This window comes from Chelonoidis abingdonii, chromosome 4, assembly GCF_003597395.2.
Source record: "Chelonoidis abingdonii isolate Lonesome George chromosome 4, CheloAbing_2.0, whole genome shotgun sequence".
NCBI classification, from domain to species: Eukaryota; Metazoa; Chordata; order Testudines; family Testudinidae; genus Chelonoidis; species Chelonoidis abingdonii.
This window is the reverse complement of record NC_133772.1, coordinates 30,107,938-30,130,844: the sequence shown is the minus strand read 5'-3', so window position 1 is coordinate 30,130,844 and position 22,907 is coordinate 30,107,938. Positions and strand designations below refer to the sequence as shown.

Genomic DNA, 22,907 nt, shown 5'->3' with positions numbered 1-22,907 from the left:
AGGCTGTGTGTAGGCAGAGAACAGGTTTGGTTGAAGTAAGAACCAGCTCATCTATGTGTTCCGTGAATGCTCCTACACTCTTATGTTTTGGGCGGAACTTAATTGCAGAGTCACTTTTTTTCTATCAGATAAAATTGTATTACAAGCCAAAAATGTAATTTTCAACTTATTGGAAGCTGAATAAGTCTGAAAAACTTTGGCTAAGCAGAGCACTATAATTGCTAAAAGACACATACTACAAGCATGAAAGTCCAAAAAAATAAAATTGATGACTGGAGCATAGATATCATAAGCGTTGTCACCATGGAAAGACGTGTGTACTGTAACAGACACCAAAATTCTCAGAGATATGGGATGCTCACTTGGAAGTATCTGAATGATCCTGTTAAAACAAATGGGCTCCCTTACTTCCCCCTCCTCTTTACCCATTTCATTCCTCCCCATCTCTATCTCCCTCTTCTGAACTTTGCTTTTATTCTTTAGGTTAACTTAATAATTTTGCTTTAACTAATTGAATTTTGATAAACAAATTTTGTTTGTTTGTAAATTGTATAATACAAATAATTGATTTATATTTTAACCATTCATATTATATAGATATACATATACATAATTAAATGTTTCAAGTACAGCTAAGATTAGGTAGCAACTGGTTAATATATTATGAGAAGTTTATATATAGTTTTTTATTCTGTATATATATTTTGAAAAATTATAATAAAAATGTAATAGAGAAAAGATATAAGAACCAGCCCTGAACCCTTACACTCAACTCAAACTCTGCACTTCTTTAGGAAAGTTAGATAAAAGCCTGGCTGACTCATATTATGATAACGGCTAGAGGTTCCAACTGAGATGGGTTCTTCATTGTGCTGGGCACTGTATACACATACATATACAGTCCCTTCCCCAAAGAGTTTATGATCTAAAGACACAAGAGAGATAATGAAACATGGAAAGGTGAAAGGAATTGCCGAAGGTTACCGGAAAAGTGAGGAATCAACTCAGCTCTACTGGCTCTCAGTTCAGCACCACTAGCTTATGCTTTGATCTTGCCACAATTCTGTACTTCAGCTAGGACTGAGAATGGGGAGATGTCATGAGAACAGCATGGCCTTTCTCCAGGGGTATTTTTTCTTCATCCAAAAAAAAAAAAAAAAAAGCCCAACGCCTCCCCCTGGAAATACTAGAACATTCATGAACAAAAAACCTGATTCTTCTTGGGGAAATTGTAACTGGATTTGGGGCCTTTTACCTCTCCGTGACCAGCTCCAACCCAGCCTAGTGACAAAAAATTGCTCCCATTTGACATTTCGCGGATTACATGAAGGGGGCTGGACGTATCAGTCCAGTTCCTATTTGGACAAGAATCTACAAGAATTTGGACAGTGTCCTCCACTCTGATCCCCTTTTTGGCTGTAAAAGAGAGGCCAAGAACTGACTGGATTGGACTGCTGATTTGGATGCCTTAGGAGGCGGTCCCAGCAGGCCTGGGGTGAGGTGGTTTGAGACTAATGTTGCACTGTCCATATGCAAGCCATGCTAGGACAGGGTGGAGTTCTTGTCTGCCTCTAGCAGCTGAGACACATGAAAGCCATTTAAGGCTCCCCATCTGCTAGCTCAAGTAGTAGAGACTTTTCCTTCTAGTGCTGAAGGTTCCCAAGTTCTAAGCCCTGTGGCTGGTTTAACAGTCACTTACACATGCTGTGTATGTTCCAGGGTAAATAGAGAGCTTGATTTTTCTGTCTTAGGACCTCTTATAAGCACTGCATTCACTTAAAAATGCAATTTCATTGCCTATGTAATTTTGGGAGTTCAAAAGAACTGCCTGAATTTTAGGGCTTCATACAAGCCAAGCTGCCATATAGATACAGTTAAGGGTTGTATAAAATCCCTCCTAGGTAGCTGTACGGAATCTTTACCTGTAAGGGGTTAAGAAGCTCAGATAACCTGGTTGGCACCTGACCAAAAGGACCAATAAGAAAAGAAGATACTTTTAAATGGAGGGGAGGTTTTGTTTGTGCTCTCTTTGTTTGTTCCCTCTCTGGATGGAGAGAGAGAGACCAGGCAGGTAAAACATCTCCTGACAACATACCTGAAATGAGCATCTAAGATTACAAAAATTGTAAGTAAGGCAAGGAAATGTGTTAGATTATCTTTTGTTTTAGCTTGTGAATTTTCCCTATGCTAAGAGGTAATTTCATTCCTGTTTTGTAACTGGGAAGCAGAGTCAGAGGGGAATCCTCTGTGTTTTAAATCTTTTTATTTACCCTGTAAAGTTACCTTCCATCCTGATTTTGCAGGTGTGATTCTCTTACTTTTTTTATAAATAAAATTCTTTTACGAACTTGATTGATTTTCAGTGTCCTAAAAACCAAGGGGCTTGGTCTATGCTCTCATTGTATATTATTCTCAAGCTTCCCCAGGAAAGGGGGTGAAGGGGCTTGGGGGAATATTTTGAGAGAATAGGGACTCCAAGTGACCCTTTTCCTGAATTTTTGTCTAAATCACTTGGTGGTGGCAGCAATACCATCCAAGGACAAGGAAAGGATGTGTGCCTTGGGGAAGTTTTTAACCTAAGATGGTAGAAATAAGCATAGGGGGTCTTTCAGGCCAGTCCCCACATCTCTGTACCCTAGAGTTCAGAGTGGGAAGGGAACCCTGATACAAGACTGTCACACTTTAGAAGTTCACTTATCAGAACCAATAAACCATAGCAATAAACCATAGCAATTGGCTATTGCAGCCCTTAGTCACCTGCAAAGCCTGCCAATATGTAGCTAATATATTTCCAGGAGTGTCTCATTGTTATCAGAGTATGGCTTATGGGGTGAATTATACAATGTGTCTTTCCACTTAGTAAAGACTGTTCCTACTATGCAGAGAAAAGAAAATAGCAGGTAAAAGGTAAGAGGCAGAGCTGGTTGCAATGTTCAAAATTTCATTGACATGAATGTTTTTGAGGAGGGGGAATGGTGAAAAAATTTCTGCAACATTTTTCATTTATTCCTCTATTTTTTGATCTGCTGTAGGTCTCCTTCAGGAAAGCACTTAAACATGTGCTTAATTTTTAGCACATCCTAAAGTCTCACAGATACTTAGTGCTCTGCTCCATAGGGGCCTCACTGGAAGTCCCTTTCTCTTTACTATTTTGAATATATTTCTGGCTACTTTAATTCTTCTAAATTTCCCCTTTTTTGCAGACTCCCTGGACCCTTTGTCTTTCTTTTGTTCCCTGGTAGCCTGGCTCCCTTTTCAGCAGCTGTTTGCAGCTCTACTTTCTTAGGCCTGGTCTACACTATGCATTTAAACTGATTTTAGCAGCGTTAAACCAATTTAACGCTGCACCCGTCCACACAACGAGGCCCTTTAAATCGATATAAAGGGCTCTTTAAACTGGTTTCTGTACTCCTCCCCAATGAGAGGAGTAGCGCTGAAATCAGTATTACCATATCGGGTTAGGGTTAATGTGGCCGCAAATTGACAGTATTGGCCTCCGGGCGGTATCCCACAATGCACCATTGTGACCGCTCTGGACAGCAATCTGAACTCGGATGCAGTGGCCAAGTAGACAGGAAAAGCCCCGCGAACTTTTGAATTTCATTTTCTGTTTGCCCAGTGTGGAGCTCTGATCAGCACGGGTGGCAATGCAGTCCCAAATCCAAAAAGAGCTCCAGCATGGACCATAAGGGAGATACTGGATCTGACCGCTGTATGGGGAGACAAATCTGTTCTAACAGAGCTCCGTTACAGAAGACGAAATGCCAAAGCATTTGAAAAAAATCTCCAGGCTATGATATAGAGTCCACAGCACAGTGCTGCGTGACAAGCATAACGGAAAGCCAAAGAATCAAATGGACGCTTATGGAAGGAGGGAGGGGGTACTGAGGACTCCAGCTATCCCACAGTCCCCAGTAGTCTCCAAAAAGTATTTGCATTCTTGGCTGAGCTCCCAATGCCTGTAGGGTCAAACACATTGTCCGGGGTGGTTCAGGGTATAGCTCGTTAATTTACCCCTGTAAACGGGTCGGGACTCACCACCTGGCGCCTCCTGCTGGTAACTCTGGGAATTAGCTCTGTCCAGTGGAGCGCCCCCTCCTGGTGGTGTCCCGTCCGTTATTCTGCCCTCTGATCGGCGTCTCTGGACCCACGTCGCTCCTTGCTCGGCAGCGTCCCCTTTGAGGCCACTGACCTCTGGCAGTGCCCTTTAGTCCATCGGCACTCCCTTCCGGGGCTCGATCGTCAGCAGTCCTCCAGTCAAGCCTTCATGTGCAACCACCTGCCCTCAGAATCTAATCCCTCTTGGCAGGGATCTGGTGTGGTCTGTAATGCCCAGTGACTGGATGTACCGCAAGGAGGAAGTGGGGTGGGACCCAGGCCCGCCCTCTACTCTGGGTCCCAGCCCAGGGACCCTCTGGCGTTAGCCTCGCTGTCCTCCTCTCTTTGCTCCTCAGCCTGTTTCCCTGGGCCGCTTCCCCTACGGCCCCTTGCACCCACTAGGCCCTTTCCCTCAAGGCCTGCAGCCTGGCGGCTAGGGGCTAGAGCCTTCTAACCGCCCTGAGCCTGCCCAGCGCTGCGCTGCGCTGCGCTGTCCGTGGTGCTAGTCTCCCCCGCTTGGAGACTGACCTTCTCCCTTCGAAGGCCTGGGACAGACCAACTGCTCCTACTCTGGGCAGCCTTTATATACCTCTGAGCCTGGCCCTGATTGACTGTCTATAATCTGGGCCCTGATTGGCTCCCGATAAACCCTTTTCTAATTGGCTCCTGGGCTGCGCAGGCTCCCTGGCCTGCCCCAGCCCATTCTCACAGGGAGTGGGGCCAATCTGCCCCACTACAACCCCCCTCCCCCACCATGAAAGAAAAGGGAAAAAAATTGTTTCTTGACTTTTTTTAATGTCACCCTATGTCTACTGCATGCTGCTGGTAGACGCGATGCTGTGGCAGTGAACAGCAGTATCCTCTCCCCTCCCCTCCCCTGTGGCAGATGGTACAATATGATTGCTATCCGTCGTCATTCATCAGCCCATGAGTGCTCCTGGCTGGCTCAGGTGAGGTCGGCCAGGGGCACCTGGGTAAAAATAGGAATGATCCCGATCATTCCCAGGTTGTGTACAGAACAGCTATAACTGTCTCATCATAGCAACTGGGGGCTGAGCTCCATCAGCCCCCTCTCTTTCATGTTGAAAAGAAAAGACTCTACACTGCCTGGACTATCAAGTAGCGGGATGCTGGGATCCTCTCTCCTGCACCATTTAATGTCCTGCCTGGATATCATGGCGGCTGAGGCTAGCCTCCCCCTCATTTTATCTCACTAACAAGTCAGTGTTCTTTTCTGCATTCTTTTACTTCATTCACACAAATGGGGGACATGCAATGTAGCCCAGGAGGGTTGGGGGACCAGGGAAGCAAAGGGTGGGGTTGTTGCAGGGCACCCCCTAGAATGGCATGTAGCTCATCTTTCTGCAGATCTGACATGGAGCGGCTGTGCTCTCTGGTCTCTCGGACACTTGCACCATATGTCTAGGCAGGCTGACTCTGTTTTAGACACCGTAAAAGAAGGAATTGACTAGGGAGTCATTTCCCATTTTTGTCTTTGCCCCCCGCCAAACCTCAGCCAGGGGACATCCCATGCAGTAGCAGATGTGTCAGAATGACTGATAACCATCATCTCATTGCCAATTTACAATGGCATGGCAGATAGTTACAGAACAACTGATAACTGCCTCTGCTATCTTGCAAGGCAATTAAATGCTGTGTGTAGCGCTTGCAGTACCGCCTCTGTTAGCAATATCCAGTTAGACTACGGTGACAAGTAAAAAAAAGCTGAACAGGCTCCATGGTTACTGTGCTATGGCATCTGCCAGGGCAATCCAGGAAAAAGGGCGCGAAATGATTGTCTGCCGTTGCTTTCACGGAGGAAGGAATGAAGTCAAGACATGTTACCCAGAATCACCCGCGCACTGTTTTGCACCATCATGCATTGGGTCTCACATCAAGAATTCCAATGGGTGGGGAGGACTGCGGGAACTATGGATAGCTACGGATAGCTACCACAGTGCAACGCTCCAGAAATCGATGCTAGCCTCAGACCATGGACGCACACCACCGAATTAATGTGCTTAATGTGGCTGCGTGCACTTGACTTATACAATCTGTTACAACCGGTTTATGTAAATCGGAATATCCGTTAGTGTAGACTACCCTTACTTTCTACTTTCTTTTCTATTGGGCTTCTAATTGGGTTTATAGTCAATAGAAAAATTGAAGGTAGTGTTGGGCACAAAGCTGCTGCTAAATACTGAGGCAGACAGCAGGGAGTCATTTAAAAATATCCCTTTCTCTTTCAGCTCCCTATTTTTCTCTTCCATCTTTCCTCTCCAGACACGTGTTCCAGCACAAGTTGGTTCAATAATGATATACCTCACCCACCTCTCCCTTTTAAACTTCCTTTTCCATGTTCTTGAATAACAAGCTCTCTCGCTCTCTCATCAGCAACTCTCTTCCTCGATAGTGCCCTGGGTGAAGCACAGATAAACTCTGAGAATTCTCCCCACCCACTCCCACTCCCAGTTAGAAGGAAAGGAATATCTCTAGAACTTACCAGACAGATGTTGCCACGATTCTCAGCTGCAACCGAGAGGGATCCAGAAATGATGAACTGCCCAGGAAGAGGAAAACCCTCATTCACACATCACACTTACAAGAACGATCACTCCTCCGAGACAAGCTGTATGTGATGGAAGCCAAAGGGAAGAATGACACCACTCCCTCAGCAGGGCAATCATAATAAGTATATCAAGTGTTGAGAGCAGTTTCCATCTAATAATGCTGCCATCCATGTTCATCTAAATCCAGTTAACGTGGCACCCGTTCATAATCCTTCTCCCAGATTCTCGCCTCTCTCTTTCTCCTCCTTCTGAGTCTTGCTCCTTTTGACAACGAACTTGATCTTCTCCCATAAATAGAGTAGTGACTGGCTGGTTCCTTGAGAAAGAGCTCAGAAAGTCACCAGGTTCCTTACCCCACCTTCCACTCAGTGCAGCTGTGCCATCGCCTGCCTATGTCTCTGCCTATGGAGATTGTATATACTTCATCGCCATAGTATATGAGGCATCTCCACTCTTCAAAGGCCTGACCTGGCAGTACCCCCAGTCTGTCCATGCTGTGCTCCCTAGACTTCCAGCTGTGTCTAAACACATCTCAGTCACAGACCTGCAGTCGCCCCCGTACTGTTCACCTCCAGACTCTGTTTTCGTAGTGGATCAGTCACCCTTTTCACTTGACAAGTTGAATTGGTCCCTGGGTATGGAACCTGGCAGATAAATTGTTCCTTTTTGCTGATTCACACGGTTTTTCCACCTCCCCTCCATTCAAAGCAGACAAACCCTAATAAGGCCCAGTTCGCCAAGGGTTGTCGCAAAGGAATGCGAAGACCTGAGCCTTGACCTCACCTTAGGTAAGCTGAGAAGGGCTTCAGTCAGTGACCTCACCAAAGGCCTGGCCTTGACTCAGGCCAAGTAGGCAGAAGTGCTGAGCCAAGACTCCATGGATGTCTGAGTGCCAACCATCAGCCAGCAGAGAGCTAAGGCAGGAACTTCACAGGAGACTTGGGCCCTTAACACCAGCTCAACAAACAGTTTGGTGAACAAGGTTACAAGATGTCAAAATTGCCAGGATACTTGACATGTAGAAACACAGAAAGTTGGTAGCAGGGTGTGAAGGCACTCGGTTGATAGTCATTGGTGGAAGCCACCTGTCTTTTCAAAGCGGGTGAGAGGTTTCTTGGGGGACCAATGTGGCATGTGGGAAGGATTTTTTTAGACGGGCCTAAGCCCTTGGCACTGCTTGCTGCAGGACAGCAAACTAACATCCGCCTCAGCAATGGCAGGGAAATGGTCAGAATTAGATGGCGGCCATGATCTACAGTGACACAGGAAGCTGTGACAGCCAGACTAAGTGCCAGTTTGGATGGACTACGTTCTACTATATTTCATCAAATGACATCTGCTGCAGGTTTCTATGAGTGGAACCAACATGCTGCCTCTTTGCCTTTGTAGGTCTTTTGGTAATAGAGGTCAGGTATGTCCTTGAATACTATATGACCATTCAGCTACAGTCTGCATTTGTCTCTTATACTTAGAACAAGTTTAAAGTACATGGGGAAGATTCTATTGAGATGATCATACCAAGGTGCTACCAATTACTGGCATTACCTGGGTGACTCCACTAGGCCCCTTGTTTGCCTCGGGTTCCATCTGTAAAATGGGGAAAAATAATATCTACCTCACTAGTGTTTTAAAGTTTAGTTCATCATATTAGAAAGTGCATTAAGATCCTGAAAGTGTCTGATCTCCCCTATGTTTTCTTATGTATTGCTATAGCTACTCATATATCAGCTACAACATGATATCATAGTAGAATGATTATATATTCTATTCGTTGGCCATGTCTTCATTTCATAGGATGCTTCCATTTATGTCTACTCTACAAAAAGGTCCCTCCCCAGAAAGGGGACCCTCCCCCAAGAAGTGGAGATGGAAAGTAGTATTTCGACGAAACTGCCAAGACACACCCCAGAAAGCCAATGTGCCATCAAGCCCATCAGATTCTGATGGCCGGTGGGAAGAGAATGGGGCAGACAAAATTGAGCCATCATCGTCTCTTCTGTTTGTGAAAGTTCTGTTTGTTTCTCCTTAATGAACACCCGCCCCCTTGATTCACTCTACTTCCTTGTAAGCCAACCGCACTCCCCTCCCCACTTTGATCTCCGTTTGCAGAGGCAATAAAGTCATTGTTGTTTCAAAATCATGCATTCTTTATTAATTCGTCATTCAAATGGGGGGATAACTGCCAAGATATCCCAGGAGGGATAGGGGACCAGGGAAGCAAAGGGTGGGGTTGTTGCAGGGGCACCCCCTAGAATGGCATGTAGCTCATCATTTCTGCAGGATCTGACATGGAGCGGCTGTGCTCTCTGGTTCTCTAGGACACTTGCACCATATTCTAGGCAGGACTGACTCTGTTTTTAGACACCGTAAAGAAGGAATTGACTCAGGGAGTCATTCCCATTTTTGTCTTTGCACCCCCCGCCAACCTCAGCCAGGGGCACCCATGGCAGTAGCAGATGGTACAGAATGACTGATAACCATCATCTCATTGCCAATTTACAATGGCATGGCAGATAGTACAGAACAACTGATAACTGCCTCTGCTATCTTGCAAAGGCAAATAAATGCTGCTGTGTAGCGCTGCAGTACCGCCTCTGTTAGCAATATCCAGTAGACTTACGGTGACAGTAAAAAAAAGCTGAACAGGCTCCATGGTTACTGTGCTATGGCATCTGCCAGGGCAATCCAGGGAAAAAGGGCGCGAAATGATTGTCTGCCGTTGCTTTCACGGAGGAAGGAATGAGTCAAGACATTTACCCAGAATCACCCGCGACACTGTTTTTGCACCATCATGCATTGGGGTCTCAATCAAGAATTCCAATGGGTGGGGGAGACTGCGGGAACTATGGGATAGCTACGGGATAGCTACCCACAGTGCAACGCTCCAGAAATCGATGCTAGCCTCAGACCATGGACGCACACCACCGAATTAATGTGCTTAATGTGGCTGCGTGCACTTGACTTTATACAATCTGTTTTACAAAACCGGTTTATGTAAAATCGGAATAATCCTGTAGTGTAGACGTACCCTTACTTTCTACTTTTCTTTTCTATTGGGCTTCTAATTGAGGTTTATTAGTCAATAGAAAAATTGAAGGTAGTTGTTGGGCCACAAGCTGCTGCTAAAAATACTGAGGCAGACAGCAGGGAGTCATTTAAAATATCCCCTTTTCTCTTTCAGCTCCCTATTTTTCTCTTCCATCTTCCTCTCCAACACGTGTTCCAGCACAAGTTGGTTCAATAAATGATATTACCTCACCCACCTTCTCCCTTTTAAACATTCCTTTTCCATGTTCTTGATTAACAAGCTCTCTGCTCTCTCATCAGCAACTCTCTTCCTCGATAGTGCCCTGGGTGAAGCACAGATAAACTCTGAGAATCTCCCCACCCACTCCCCCACTCCAGTTAGGAAAGGAAAGGGAATATTCTCTAGAAACTTACCAGACAGATGTTGCCACGATTCTCAGCTGCAACCGAGAGGGATCCAGAAATGATGAACTGCCCAGGAAAGAGAAAACCATCATTCACACATCACACTTACAAGAACGATCACTCCTCCGAGACAAGCTGTATGTGATGGAAGCAAAGGGAAAGAATGACACACTTCCCTCAGCAGGGGCAGTCATAATAATTATATCAAGTGTTGGAGAGCAGTTTCCATCTAATAATGCTGCCATCCATGTTCATCTAAATCCAGTTAAGGTGGCACCCGTGTCATAATCCTTCCTCCCAGATTCTCCTCCTCTTCTCTCCTCCTTCTGAGTTCTTGCTCCTTTTTGACAACTGAACTTGATCTTCTCCCCATAAATAGAGCAGTGACTGGATGGTCCTGAGAAGAGCTCAGAAAGTCACCAGGTTCCTTACCCCACCTTCCACTCAGTGCAGCTGTGCCATCCCCTGCCTATGTCTCTGCCTATGGAGATTGTATAGTACTTCCATCGCCATAGTATATGAGCATCTCCACATCTCAAGCCTGACCTGCAGTACCCCCAGCTGTTCCAGTGCTGTGCTCCCTAGACTTCCAGCTGTGCTAACACATCTCAGTCCAGACCTGCAGTGCCCCCCTACTGTCACCTCCATACTCTGTTTTCTGTAGTGGATCAGTCACCATTTTCACTTGACAGTTGAATGGTCCCTGGTTTGGAACCTGGCAGGAGATTTGTCCTTTTTGCTGATCCACCAAGGTTTTTCCCCTCCCTCCATTCAAGGCAGACAAACCCTAATAAGGCCCAGTTCAGCCAAGGGTGTCGCAAAGGAATGGAGACCTGAGCCTTGACCTCACCTTAGTAAGCTAGAAGGGCTCAGTCAGTGACCTCACAAAGGCCTGGGCCTTGACATCAGCCAAGTAGGCAGAAGTGCTGAGCCAATGACTTCATGGATGTCTGAGTGCCAACATCAGCCCAGCAGAGAGGCTAAGGCAGGGACTTCACAGAAGCTTGGCCCTTAACACCAGCTCAACAAGACAGTTTTGGTGAACAGGGTTAGCAGATTGTCAAAATGCCAGGATACTTGACATGTAGAACAGACAAAGTTGGTAGCAGGGGTTGTGAGAGTGGCACTCAGGTCTGATAGCTGGTGGAAGGCACCTGTCTTTCAAGAGCGTGTGAGAGGGTTTTATTGGGGGACTAAGGTGGCATGTGGGGAAGGATTTTTGACGCCTAGCCTGGGGCACTGCTTGCTGCAGGACAGCAAACTAACGATCCGCTCAGCAATGGCAGGAAATGGGTCAGCACATTAGATGGGCCAATGATCTACCAAGTGACAGCAGGAAGTGTGACAGCAGACTAAGTGCCAGTTTGGATGGACTAACGTTCTACTATATTCCAGTCAAATGACATCTGCTGCAGGTTCTTGAGTGGACCACATGCTGCCTCTTTGCCTTTGTAGGTTTCTTTTGGTAAAGAGGTACCAGGTATTTGTTACTTATCAATGACCATAGCTACAGTCTGCATTGTCTCTTGATACGTAGAACAAGTTTGAAGTACATGGGGAAGAATCTTGAGATTTGGATTCTATACCAAGTGCTGACACAATTCAACTGCATTACCTTGGGTGACTCCACTAGCCCCTTGGTGCCTCAGGATTCCCATCTGTAAAATGGGGAAAATAATATCTAACTCACTAGTGTTTTATTAAGTTTAGTTCACTCATATTTAGAAAGTGCATTAAGATCCTGAAAGTGTCTGTCTTGCCCTATGTTTGTCTTATCTGTATTGCTATAGGCTTCATATATCAGCACAACATTAATCATAGAAAATGATTATATATCTATGTGGCCATGCTATCATTTCATAGATGCTTCCATTTATTCTACTCACAAAAAGTCCTCCCCAGAAGGGGTACCCTCCAAGAATGGAGATGGAAAAGTAGTATTCGACGAAAACTGCAGACACACCCCCAAAGCCAATGTGCATCAGCCCAGTCAGGATCTGGATGGCCTGTGGGAAGAGAATGGGGCAGCAAAAATGAGCCAATTCCTTGCCATCTTGTGAAAGAGCAGTGCACAATGTCCTGAGCAGAGCTGATCATAAATTGGAATTCCCATCCTGTGGGAAATTCTGGTCTTTTGACAGCTGTTTAATTCAAAATCTGAAAAAATCAGTTTGGAAATGTTGAAACATTTCATTTCAGTTTGTCAAACCAATTTAAAATATTTCATTTAGGCTTGGTTAACGCTGGACTGAGTCTGCCTGAGTGAGTGCGTTGCCTTAGGGGAATTGTAGTTGGGGTGCCTCGTGCCCCCATTCTCTTCTATGGGCTAGACTTCCTAGCTGGACTACATTTACATTTGTGCAATCATAGGACTCCCATGAGATCCCATAGTGGTTCAGTAAAAAGAGAAGACTGCAGTGTAGTTTGGAACAGGGAGCCAGTCCTATAGGGAGTAATGAGGCCACCATTTGAACTTGAGGCTTTGTAGCAGCTCAGGTGGATGCAGTTTAAATGTCAAACTGAACTGAGGGGAAACATTTCAGTTCAGTTTGACAAACTGAAGTACTTTGATTTGGGAAGTCCCAACCCAAAACAAAATATTTTGTTTTTTATTTTCTCAATGGAAAATTTTGATTTTGTGGGAACTACATTTCCCACTGAAAAAATGTGGTTCCCCTAATGACAGTGACAGGAATCACACCAAAGAATGAATCAGAGAATCAAATTTGTATAAGCTTCGAAGGCTTTGCTGTCTCACCAACAGAAGCTGGTCCAATAAATAAAAGATATTACTTTACCTACTTTGTCTCTTTAATATACTGAGACCAACACAGCTACAATACTGAATATAATAATGGAAGATATCAAATTTGCTGTCTGAACTGGAAACTCCACAACATGAAGAAAAAGGAAAAAAAAACTTAAGAGTGACATCTACTTACTTAGCAAATTCAAGACAGAAAATATCATCCACAGATGTCTCACCATCATAACCTTCTGGCCTCTACATAGAATTCCAAACATGCTGAACAACTCTTCAGACGAACTTCAGAAAAACTAAGGAACCATTTATTGCACCTCATATATTGCAGAAAGGAGCATCTCAAACAAGAACTCATCACATGCTCCCATACTGGAAGAAAAAACAAAACAAAAAAACTAGGGAAGTTACCTGAAAATCATGCAAAAAATCCAAAACTGTCAAAGAAATCTGACGACAGGCATCCAAACTAAAAACAAAATGTAGAACCAACTACATCTACTCCACAACCCCTAGAATACCACCTCTGGGAGAAATCAATGCACCAGTACCCACAACACTGATAATACACAACAGATGAACATCATCATTTTATCAAGACTATCCCTAACTGCAGCTGAATTATCTATACTCTCTAAGGGACTGAACTTCTTCCCCACCACAGAACCTGATACCATACTAACATGTAGAGAACTAGAAGAATTCTTCTGCTGACTCCACCTCAAAGAATTATTTCACAGTGACAACACCACTCATAATTACTACATCCCCATCCATAATAATTAAAAAAAAAAATCATCTGACTGGACACCACAGAACAGACAAAAATACACCCTTCTTGATTACATTGATTGCTTCAAAAAAGAATTGACTATGAAATCCTCAACAACCCTAACATCCACCACAATCTCTCTACTGCCAGGAGGACAACCATACAGTCCCAGAAATCTAACCAGAGAGTGATCCAACCAAAAAACAAAGGGGTTGCCATCATAATCCTCAACTATGATGACTACGTTGATGAAGCCAACTGACAACTCTCTGACACTACCTACTATGAAGAACTCAAATAAGACCCCACACCACAATTTACCCAGGAATGTAAGGATATCACCTCATCCTTCCCCAAATAGCTCCAAGAGAATCTCTACAAACTCATCTCCCACGTACCCAACCCAGGGAACTTCTACCTGCTTCCCAAGAGACACAAACAATGGAACCACAGCACTCTTACTGAGGAAGTATAGGGACTCACAGCACTCTTACTGAGGAAGTATAGGGACTCATAGAAACCATCTTCAAACCACTCACCACACAAAGGGTCAGCTTCCTCCAAGATACAACCGACTTCCTCCACAAACTCCGCAACATCAACAACCTCCTTTAGAAACCACCCTTGCCAATATGGATCTCACCTCCCAATACACCAACATCCCTCACAGTGACAGCAAAGCTGCCTGACTCAAATATTTACAAGACAATGGACAACCCTCAGATACCTACTACAAGCACATCGCCAAACTCATCCATTTCACCCTCACCCATATTATTTTTACATTCAACAACCAACACTTTGTCCAAACCTTAACAACATCCATGGGTATTAGGATGACTCCCCAGTATGCTAAACTTTTCATGGGCCATCTTGAAGAAGAATTTCTGGACAAATGCACCATGAAACCAATGATATACCTGAGCTACATTGATGATATTTTCATCCTCTGGACAAACGACCTAAACTCCTTCATAGATTTCCTCCACAACTTCAACACCCTTCATCTGTCTGTTAAACTCTCTCCCACACCAGCATTAGCTTCCTGGACACCATGATCAGCTTCAACACTGGAACCCTACAGACAACTGGAACCCTACAGACAACAAGAACCCATGGATCACTACATCTACTCCTCTGAACAAATTCCCTGCTGGGAGACTAAACTCCACTGAAAGGAATGGGGCTGGGATTATATACACCAGCATAGATTTTGGACCATGTCTTTTGAGCCAGAGGAGCCCAAATGTTGCAACAAGATAATTCAAATAGGCCCCTTCTCAGGACTCTGGTGGTCTTAACTAACAAAGGTTAAGGGTTCATTTGATCACAATTTATAAGCACCTCTGTGGGGAAATAAAATTTAGTAACAGGCTTTTCAATCTAGCAGACAAAGATCTAGCAAATCCAATTGCTGGAAGTTGAAGCTAGACAAATTTGGACTGGAAATAAGGTGAAAATGTTTAACACTGAAGATAACTAGCCATTGGAACAATTTACCAAGAGTTGTGGTGTATTCTGCATCACTAGCAATTTTTAAATCAAGACTGGATGCTTTTCTAAAAGATATGCTTGAATTCAAACAGGAATTAATCCAGAGATGTTCTATGGCCTATGGTTCTCTGGCCTAGATCAGACTAAATGATCCCAGTGGTCCCTACTGGCCTTAAAACCAATAATCTATTAACTCATTTATTTATTTATATAATTGTAAATAAACAACCAGTCATGGGCTTATCCACGTAGACTGATGAATAGAAGTTGTAGATTGGTTTATTTCACTAGTAGTTCAAGGCTGAATGGAATCAGCTCTGCACTGCAATAACTAGAAGAGGGACCCTTGGTCTGAAGTGATCCTTCTCAGATTAGATCCTCGGTCAGTGTGAATTAGCACAATGGAGCTATACTGATTTATAATAGTTAAATAGCCATCCCCTCCTCCCCAATATGGGGCTGTTTCATTCCATTAGTTACAGAAACAGCTGGTTTATAATCCTTTCCCCCACTTTTTCTTCTTTGCTTGATCAATCCTTATTTCTCTCTGTTTGGGCAACTAGGATGATTCACTAATCCTGGAACTCTGGGTCTATTCCCCCCGACACCAAAGCAATGAAGTCTCAAGAAGAGGTCAGACCTATCTAGGGTCCCTGATGGCACTGGCTTCTTGGCATCCTTTCCATAAAGCTGTTGGTAAAAGTAAAAAAGAAAAAGGTGGAGTCTGGAATTTGCTCATGCTCAGTCATTCAGCTACCTTTGCAGGTCCTTCTGCATCGAAATGACTCATTCTCATGGATTGAGAGAAAAGATCACACTTACCCCCAGGGTCTTGGGCTGTGCTTTGAGGAATATCTCCATCATCCCTACCTTCTTCAGCTGTGCAACCTGCTCAGCGGGACTCCCGGGGTACATTGACCCAAGAGGTTGGTTCCCAGGGTTCATAACTCTGAATTGTTGAGGCCCACATTGCACCATCTCAGGAGTCTGGGAAACGGCACCAGAGATTCCCTGGCCTTGGTGGATGATGCCAGCACTGTTTGGGGGCATGAACACAAGCACTCCATTGGCCATGCTTCCTGGTGCTGCCATGATGATGAAGATGCTGCATAAAAGAATGATTGGCCCAGATTAAGCCATATGTAATAACACTGACTCCCCAAATTAGCTGAGTAAGAATCTTAGTTAACTAATGCTGAACCCCTTTTGAGTTCCTGCCATGATTTTGTCCTTCACATGGAGCTATAATTGGAGCACTAGCAACACCCTAAAGATAAGGGTTGAGATTTCAAAAGCTGACTCAAGGATTCAGCCATACAACTCCCATTAAATTCAACTTTCTTGTTGGCTTTTAAAATCTCAACCAAGGAGCTCTAGTGTCTCCATTCCACACCTCCTTTTCCAGATGCTCTTAACTTTCTGGATCTCTCATTTTTAGAATGGAATTTTCCAGAATTGTGCAATTGATTGTTTTAGGACTGACAGAAGGTAAAATTAACTCGGGTTCTTTGGCACAAAGACTTTGCTGTTGCTCCCATCTAAGTGAAGGAAACATTCCCATTAACTTCAAAGGCATGGGATCAGACCCCAAAGCATTTACGGAAGAGCTGGCCAAAAATGTTCCACCAAAACTGTTTTCTGATGGAAAATTGGTTTTCCATTAAGTGAATATTTGTGTGTGTGGAAAGGGTCTCCTTTTCACAGAACTTTTCATCACAAAACTGAGAGCTCTCAAGCAAAAATGTTTCAATTCAGCTATGCTGCCGTGGCGCCTCATACGATATGTAGCTCAGTTGCCACATATCCCTGTTCCTGACTGCAGGCTGAGATCCTTAGCTGGACTACATTTCTCATCATGTGCCATGGCCAGGGACTCCAATAATGCACTGCCTCCATTTTGAAGAGGCATGACCATGATGTGCCACAGGAAAGGTTGTCTGACCAGGATTCCAGGCCTACAGAGGAAAAGGGGGGCAATGACACACAGGAATTCCCACATTTCAGCATTTCCAAATCAAAATATTTTAGTATTCAGATTTCCAGTGAAAATTGAATTTTTCTGCAGAAAAAATTAAATTTGTCCCCTGCTCTAGTTAACAACACAAAGGCTAGTTAATAACAATCGCCTAACACTCTAACAGAAAGATGGCTTCAGAGGCACATATGCCTATGTCCCATTTTGCGAAACATTTATGAGTTCTTCCACATGACAATGTACAGCACTAACCCCATAGGCGCCAGTCTTCACAAGGCTCCTGGCTGCTGCTAGGTTTGACATGTTAAGAGGCTCTAGATATTTTTTAAATGTTAACAAGCACCGGAAAGCAGGTTGTGATCACGGTCTGTAAGTGGGAAGATTATCTCTAAGGGTAGAGGGCTCTTTCATTTGGCAGACACAGGGGAAACAAGATCCAGTGTGGGAAGCATAAATTCAGGCTAGTGCAAGCAGGAATTAAGGGGCTTGATGCAAAAATCTGTGGGGAGAAGTTCTATGGCCTCAGTTACTGAGGAGATCAGTCTAGATGACCATAATGATCCCTTCCGGCCTTGAAAGCTCTCAATTTAAATGCCGATCTAACCTATCAGAGGGGTAGCCGTGTTAGTCTGGATCTGTAAAAGCAGCAGAGAATCCTGTGGCACCTTATAGACTAACAGACGTATTGGAGCATGAGCTTTCGTGGGTGAATACCCACTTCATCAGATCTAACCTATGTGGGTAGTAAGGAGGAAAAAAAGGCTAAAGGGCCATGGGAATAGTCAGGACTGTCTCTTCCTTCCCAAAGATTCTATTCTCTCTAACCTGTGCAACCCCTTTTGTCCCATTTCTGTTTCCCTTTCACCATCCGGACCAGAATACTTCATTCATTTGCTTGGGGATGTTGTGGGAGTGGGAAAGTGGCAGGGTGACACCACTTGTGTCTATGTTTTCAAAAGAACTGGAGGCATCGACGTTTGGCAGCACCAAATGCTCACCCCAGATTCAGCTGTTATTAGACAGGAGAGGTCACAGACGATATCAACACCATTCTGACCTCTGAACCCCATCTCTTTTATTCACTGGCTAGAGCCACGTCATTAGGGTTGCTAGCTGTCTGGTTTTTGACCAGAATGCCCAGGCAAAAAGGGACCCTGGTAGCTCCGGTCAGCTTTGCTGACCAGGCCGTTAAAAGTTCAGTTTGTTGGCTCAGGCAGGGTCCCTACCTGGTTCCGCTATCCGGGAAGCTGTCAGGATCTCCCTCTGGCTCCTAGGCAAAGGGATGGCCACGAGGGCTCTGTGTGCTGCTGCCACCCAGGAACCACCTCCAATGGAAGCTGAGGGGGTGGCACCTGCAGGTGCGGTCAATGTGCAGAGTCATGTGGTCATGCCTCTGCCTAGGAGCTGGAATGAGATGTGGGTAGCTTCCCAGATAGCGGAACCAGATAGGGAGCCTGCCTGAGCCAACGAATCCCCTTCCATGCCCCAACCCTCTGCCCCAGCCCTGAGCCCCCCTCCTGCACCCCAAACCCTGGCCCCACCCCAGAGCCCACAGCCGCAGCTGGAGCCCTCACCCCTCACACACACTCCAACCACCTGCCTGAGCCCAGGAACCTCCTGCACCCTGCAGCCCTCATTTCTGGCCCCACTCCAGAGCCCATACACCTTCTCACACCTTAACCCCGTGCCCCACCCCCGAGCCCTCTCCTACACCCCAAACCCCTCATCCCTGGCCCCACCCCAGAGCCCACACCTGCAGCTGGAGCCCTCCCCCCCTTTCAGACCCCAACCCCCCACCCCAGCCTGGAGAAAATGAGCAAGTGAGAAAGGGTGGGGGAGAGCGAGTGACGGAGGGAGAGGGGACGGAGTGAGTGGGGGGCATGGCCTCAGAGAAGGGGTGGAGCAGGGGCAGGGCAAGGACGTTTGGTTTTCTGCAAATAGAAAGTTGGCAACCCTACAAATAGTGGAGAGCAGCTGACACATGAAAATATTTGAATTAATGCAAGCAAATTATGTCGCTGCTCCATCTTTCCGTATGAACATTTTCTAGAGGTCTGGGAAGTGACACTTGCTCAGATAGGAGCATGCTGCTTTGAGCCACAAATTTCTCCCTCCTCCTCTCTTCCCCACTTGTCAGATAATCGGATCTAGTGCATTCTAAATTCTGACCTCATTTTCCTACAAGAGTCCTGAAAGGATCTCAGCATCTCCATGGCTGTCTTGCCCAGTTTGGCCACCAACCCCCAATTTTAATGATCACCCAAGAGAGTGTTTGCCAATGCACTTACTCTGTCACTGCAGCTCCTCTCCTCCGTCCAGCTGTGGGTGACTCCAAGCCTCACCAGGAAATTCTCCAGGGGATTTTATTAGCATCAGACTTTGAATCCTGCCCTGATGGTCACACTCAGCTCCTCCCTCCTTCTCTGCCCTGTTTTACTGCAGGACTCCAAAGTCCTGTTCCCTTCCCCCATCCTCATCAAGGTCCCTCATACGCCTTTTCCCCATCCTAATCACCATCCCTTCTGGGTCAGAGCATATGGGGCTCCACATAGGAGCCCATCAACACTCCCCTTTGGCCACCAGGGTCTCTACTGAGTAAAACGAGACCCTTTCTTTTCCTGTTTGCCTAGAGGAAACTGCCACAACCGGTTGGCCATGTTCAGATCAAAATTTTTGATTGGTGAAAAACTGGGTTTTGTTATAAACAAAAATGTTGCCTGGAAAGCTGAACACCCAGAAAAAAATTGTCTGAAAACTGAATAATTTTCAGTTTCTTGAAGAAAAGTAGGAATTTTCCACTGAAAATTTTGATGAAAACAACCATTTTAATTGACATTTGCCATGGATAAAAGGCCTTTTTCCAAACAGCTCTAATAAGAGCATTCAGTACTTATCTAGTGCTTTTCATCTCCAAGGTACGTGCTCTCTCTCTTTCTGCAGCATCTACTTTGCTGCATCTAAGCATCTTAAATATTTAGGAACTTCTTATTCAGCATTTACCACTAAGAGAAATTGTGAGGCTCTGTGATCTTAAATGCCAGCAGTACACAGACAATACCCATCTCTGGATCTCCTTGAGATCAAATAAACACACTCCCCTCACCCAGCTGCCTAGTACTAAAGTGATGAAGCAGTGGATGAAATGCCATTAGGTGAGGTGAACCGCAGCCAAAATAGAGCTAATGTTAGTAGAGAAGAGGAAATATTTTGAAGCATTGGCTTAATACCATCACATCTCCCTCAGACTCTGTGCTTGTGAGATGGGAAATTATTGGTTTCTTTGCAGCCATTCTGAAGGGAAAATGGGCTCTTTTCCAAAGAAATGTCTGTAAATAAGCCACAAAGGGACAATTTGATTTAAATCATTTGACTATGAACAATTTAGTCAGCTTTGCTAAACGAACATAAGGGATTTCTATTGGAACTTAACTTCCCTCAAATGTATACAAATGTAATCTATGTACAGCTATGTAAAAATTAAAGCAGTGTAAGGGCTGTTAAGTAAAAGAATGTGTGTGTGTAAATATATTGTGTAAATATGTGAGGTTTTAAGTACCTAAATCAACACTCCTGGTTTGTAAAACTCTGTTCTGTAGGTTTAAGATTAATTGGTTTTTGTTTTGTTTTGTTTTGTTTTTAAATAATACCACTAAAATCCATTTAAATCTTTCATTTAAAGTTGCAAAACTGAGACACTCTTTGTCAGACACAGAAAACTACTGTTGTTTGGCTTTGGTATTTAGCATTTAACCCTTAAGATACCTCAAAGCTTTCTAAAGTTCAATATCTTAAGTCATGGCTGCAGCAGAGCAGTCAAACCCAGGAGAATGGGAAGAAATTCTGGATTTGTTTTTTGGTAACAAAATAGAAAATAAGAGCAGTAGTAAAAGAATAAGAAATTTTTAAAAAGATAATGCCATTCTGGAGCAACAGCAGGGGTGAGGTGCACAAAGAAGTAATGTCAGAAACACTGAGTCTTAGGTCTGGTCTACACTACGAGTTTATGTCGAATTTAGCAGCATTAAATCAAATTAACCCTACACCTGTCCACACAACGAAGCCATTTTTGTCAACATAAAGGGCTCTTAAAATTGATTTCTGTACTCCTCCCTGACGAGGGGAGTAGTGCTGAAATCGACATTGCCAGTTCGAATTAGGGTTAGTGTGGACACAATTCGAAGGTATTGGCCTCCAGGAGCTATCCCACAGAGCACCATTGTGACCGCTCCGGACAGCAATCTGAACTCGGATACACTGGCCATGTAGACAGGAAAAGCCCCGCGAACTTTTGAATTTCATTTTCTGTTTGCCCAGCATGGAGCGCTGATCAGCACAGGTGACCATGCAGAGCTCAGCAGCACAGGTGACCATGCAGTCCCAGAACTGAAAGAGCTCCAGCATGGACCGTACGGGAGGTACTGGATCTGATCACTGTATGGGGAGACAAATCTGTGCTATCCACGCTATCCGAACTACGTTCCAAAAGACGGAATGCCAAAACATTTGAAAAAATCTCCAAGGCCATAATGGACAGAGGCCACAACAGGGACTCAACACAGTGCCACGTGAAACTTAAGGAGCTGACACAAGCCTACCAGAAAACCAAAGAATCGAATGGATGCTGCAGGACAAAGCTGCAGACATGCCACTTCTACACTGAGCTGTATGCAATTCTCGGGGGGGGCACCACCACTACCCCACCCCTGTCCATGGACTCCGATGATGGGGTGTTCTCAGTTACCATGCCTGAGGATTTTGCAGATGGGGAAGATGAGGAGGAGGAGGAGGTGGTTGAGGAGAGCACACAGCTCACCGTTCTCCCTGACAGCCAGGACTTTTTTTCTCAGCCTGACTGAAATAGCATCCCAACCCTCCCAAGGCGGTATCCCGGACCATGAAACCATAGAAGGGAACTCTGGTGAATGTACCTTTGTAAATATAAAACATGGTTTAAAAGCAAGAGTTTTTTAATTATTAATTTGCCCTGAGGACTTAGGTTGCATTTGTGGCCAGTACAGCTACTGGAAAAGTCTGTTAATGAGTTTGAGGATGGAGTGGAAATCCTCCAGGGACATCTTCATGAAGCTCTCCTGGAGGTACTCTAAAAGCCTTTGCAGAAGGTTTCTGGGCAATGCAGCCTTATTCTGTCCTCCACGGTAGGACACTTGACCACGCCATGCTAGTAGCAAGTAATCTGGTATCATTGCATGACAAAGTCTGGCAGCGTAAGATCCCGGTGTTTGCTTGCCTTCAGGCAACATCCATTCTTTATCTCTCTGTGTTATCCTCAGGAGAGCAATATCATTCACAGTAACTTGGTTGAAATACGGGAATTTAATTAAGGGGACATTCATAGGTGGCTGTTCACCTGGGGCTGAAAAGAAATCTTCCCTGCAGTTAGCCAAACGGTGGGGGGAGAGGGGGCATTGGCACTGAGCTGTTCGGGTTTGGCTAGCAGGGATCTTCCCTGATACCAGCCACACAGTGCGGTGGAGGGAGCATTAAAGCGATCATCCCAGAGAAAAGGATGGGGGGTTAGTTTGGTTTGGAATGTGGATGCTTGCCTCGATACTATGGATGCCCACTGGCGAATTAATGTGCTTAGTGTGGACGCATGCACTCGACTTTATACAATCAGTTCCCCAAAATTAACTTCTGTAAAATCGGAGTAATTTCGTAGTGTAAACATAGCCTCAAGGTGGCTCTGAGTAATCAGACTGTGACTTTGATAAGGGTACACGAAAACTCTGTGAGCACAAAATAGTTACATCTTATGTAAAAATTGATATGGTTAATATAATGTTA

The 22,907-nt window shown here is 44.9% G+C and overlaps 1 protein-coding gene across 1 annotated transcript in view; it reads right to left on the bottom strand.

Annotated features, from left to right (window-relative positions):
- The window catches only part of LOC116817008 (membrane-spanning 4-domains subfamily A member 15-like), a 36,719-nt gene that overhangs the window by 6,498 nt on the left and 7,314 nt on the right, over window positions 1-22,907 (bottom strand). The window contains exons 4-6 of the mRNA XM_075066001.1: window positions 15,950-16,232; window positions 11,987-12,106; window positions 10,110-10,166 (exon numbers count right to left, since the gene is read on the bottom strand). Coding sequence (XP_074922102.1) covers window positions 10,110-10,166; window positions 11,987-12,106; window positions 15,950-16,219 — 447 coding nt within the window. The 5' untranslated portion in view covers window positions 16,220-16,232. The remainder of the gene's footprint in view (window positions 1-10,109; window positions 10,167-11,986; window positions 12,107-15,949; window positions 16,233-22,907) is intronic.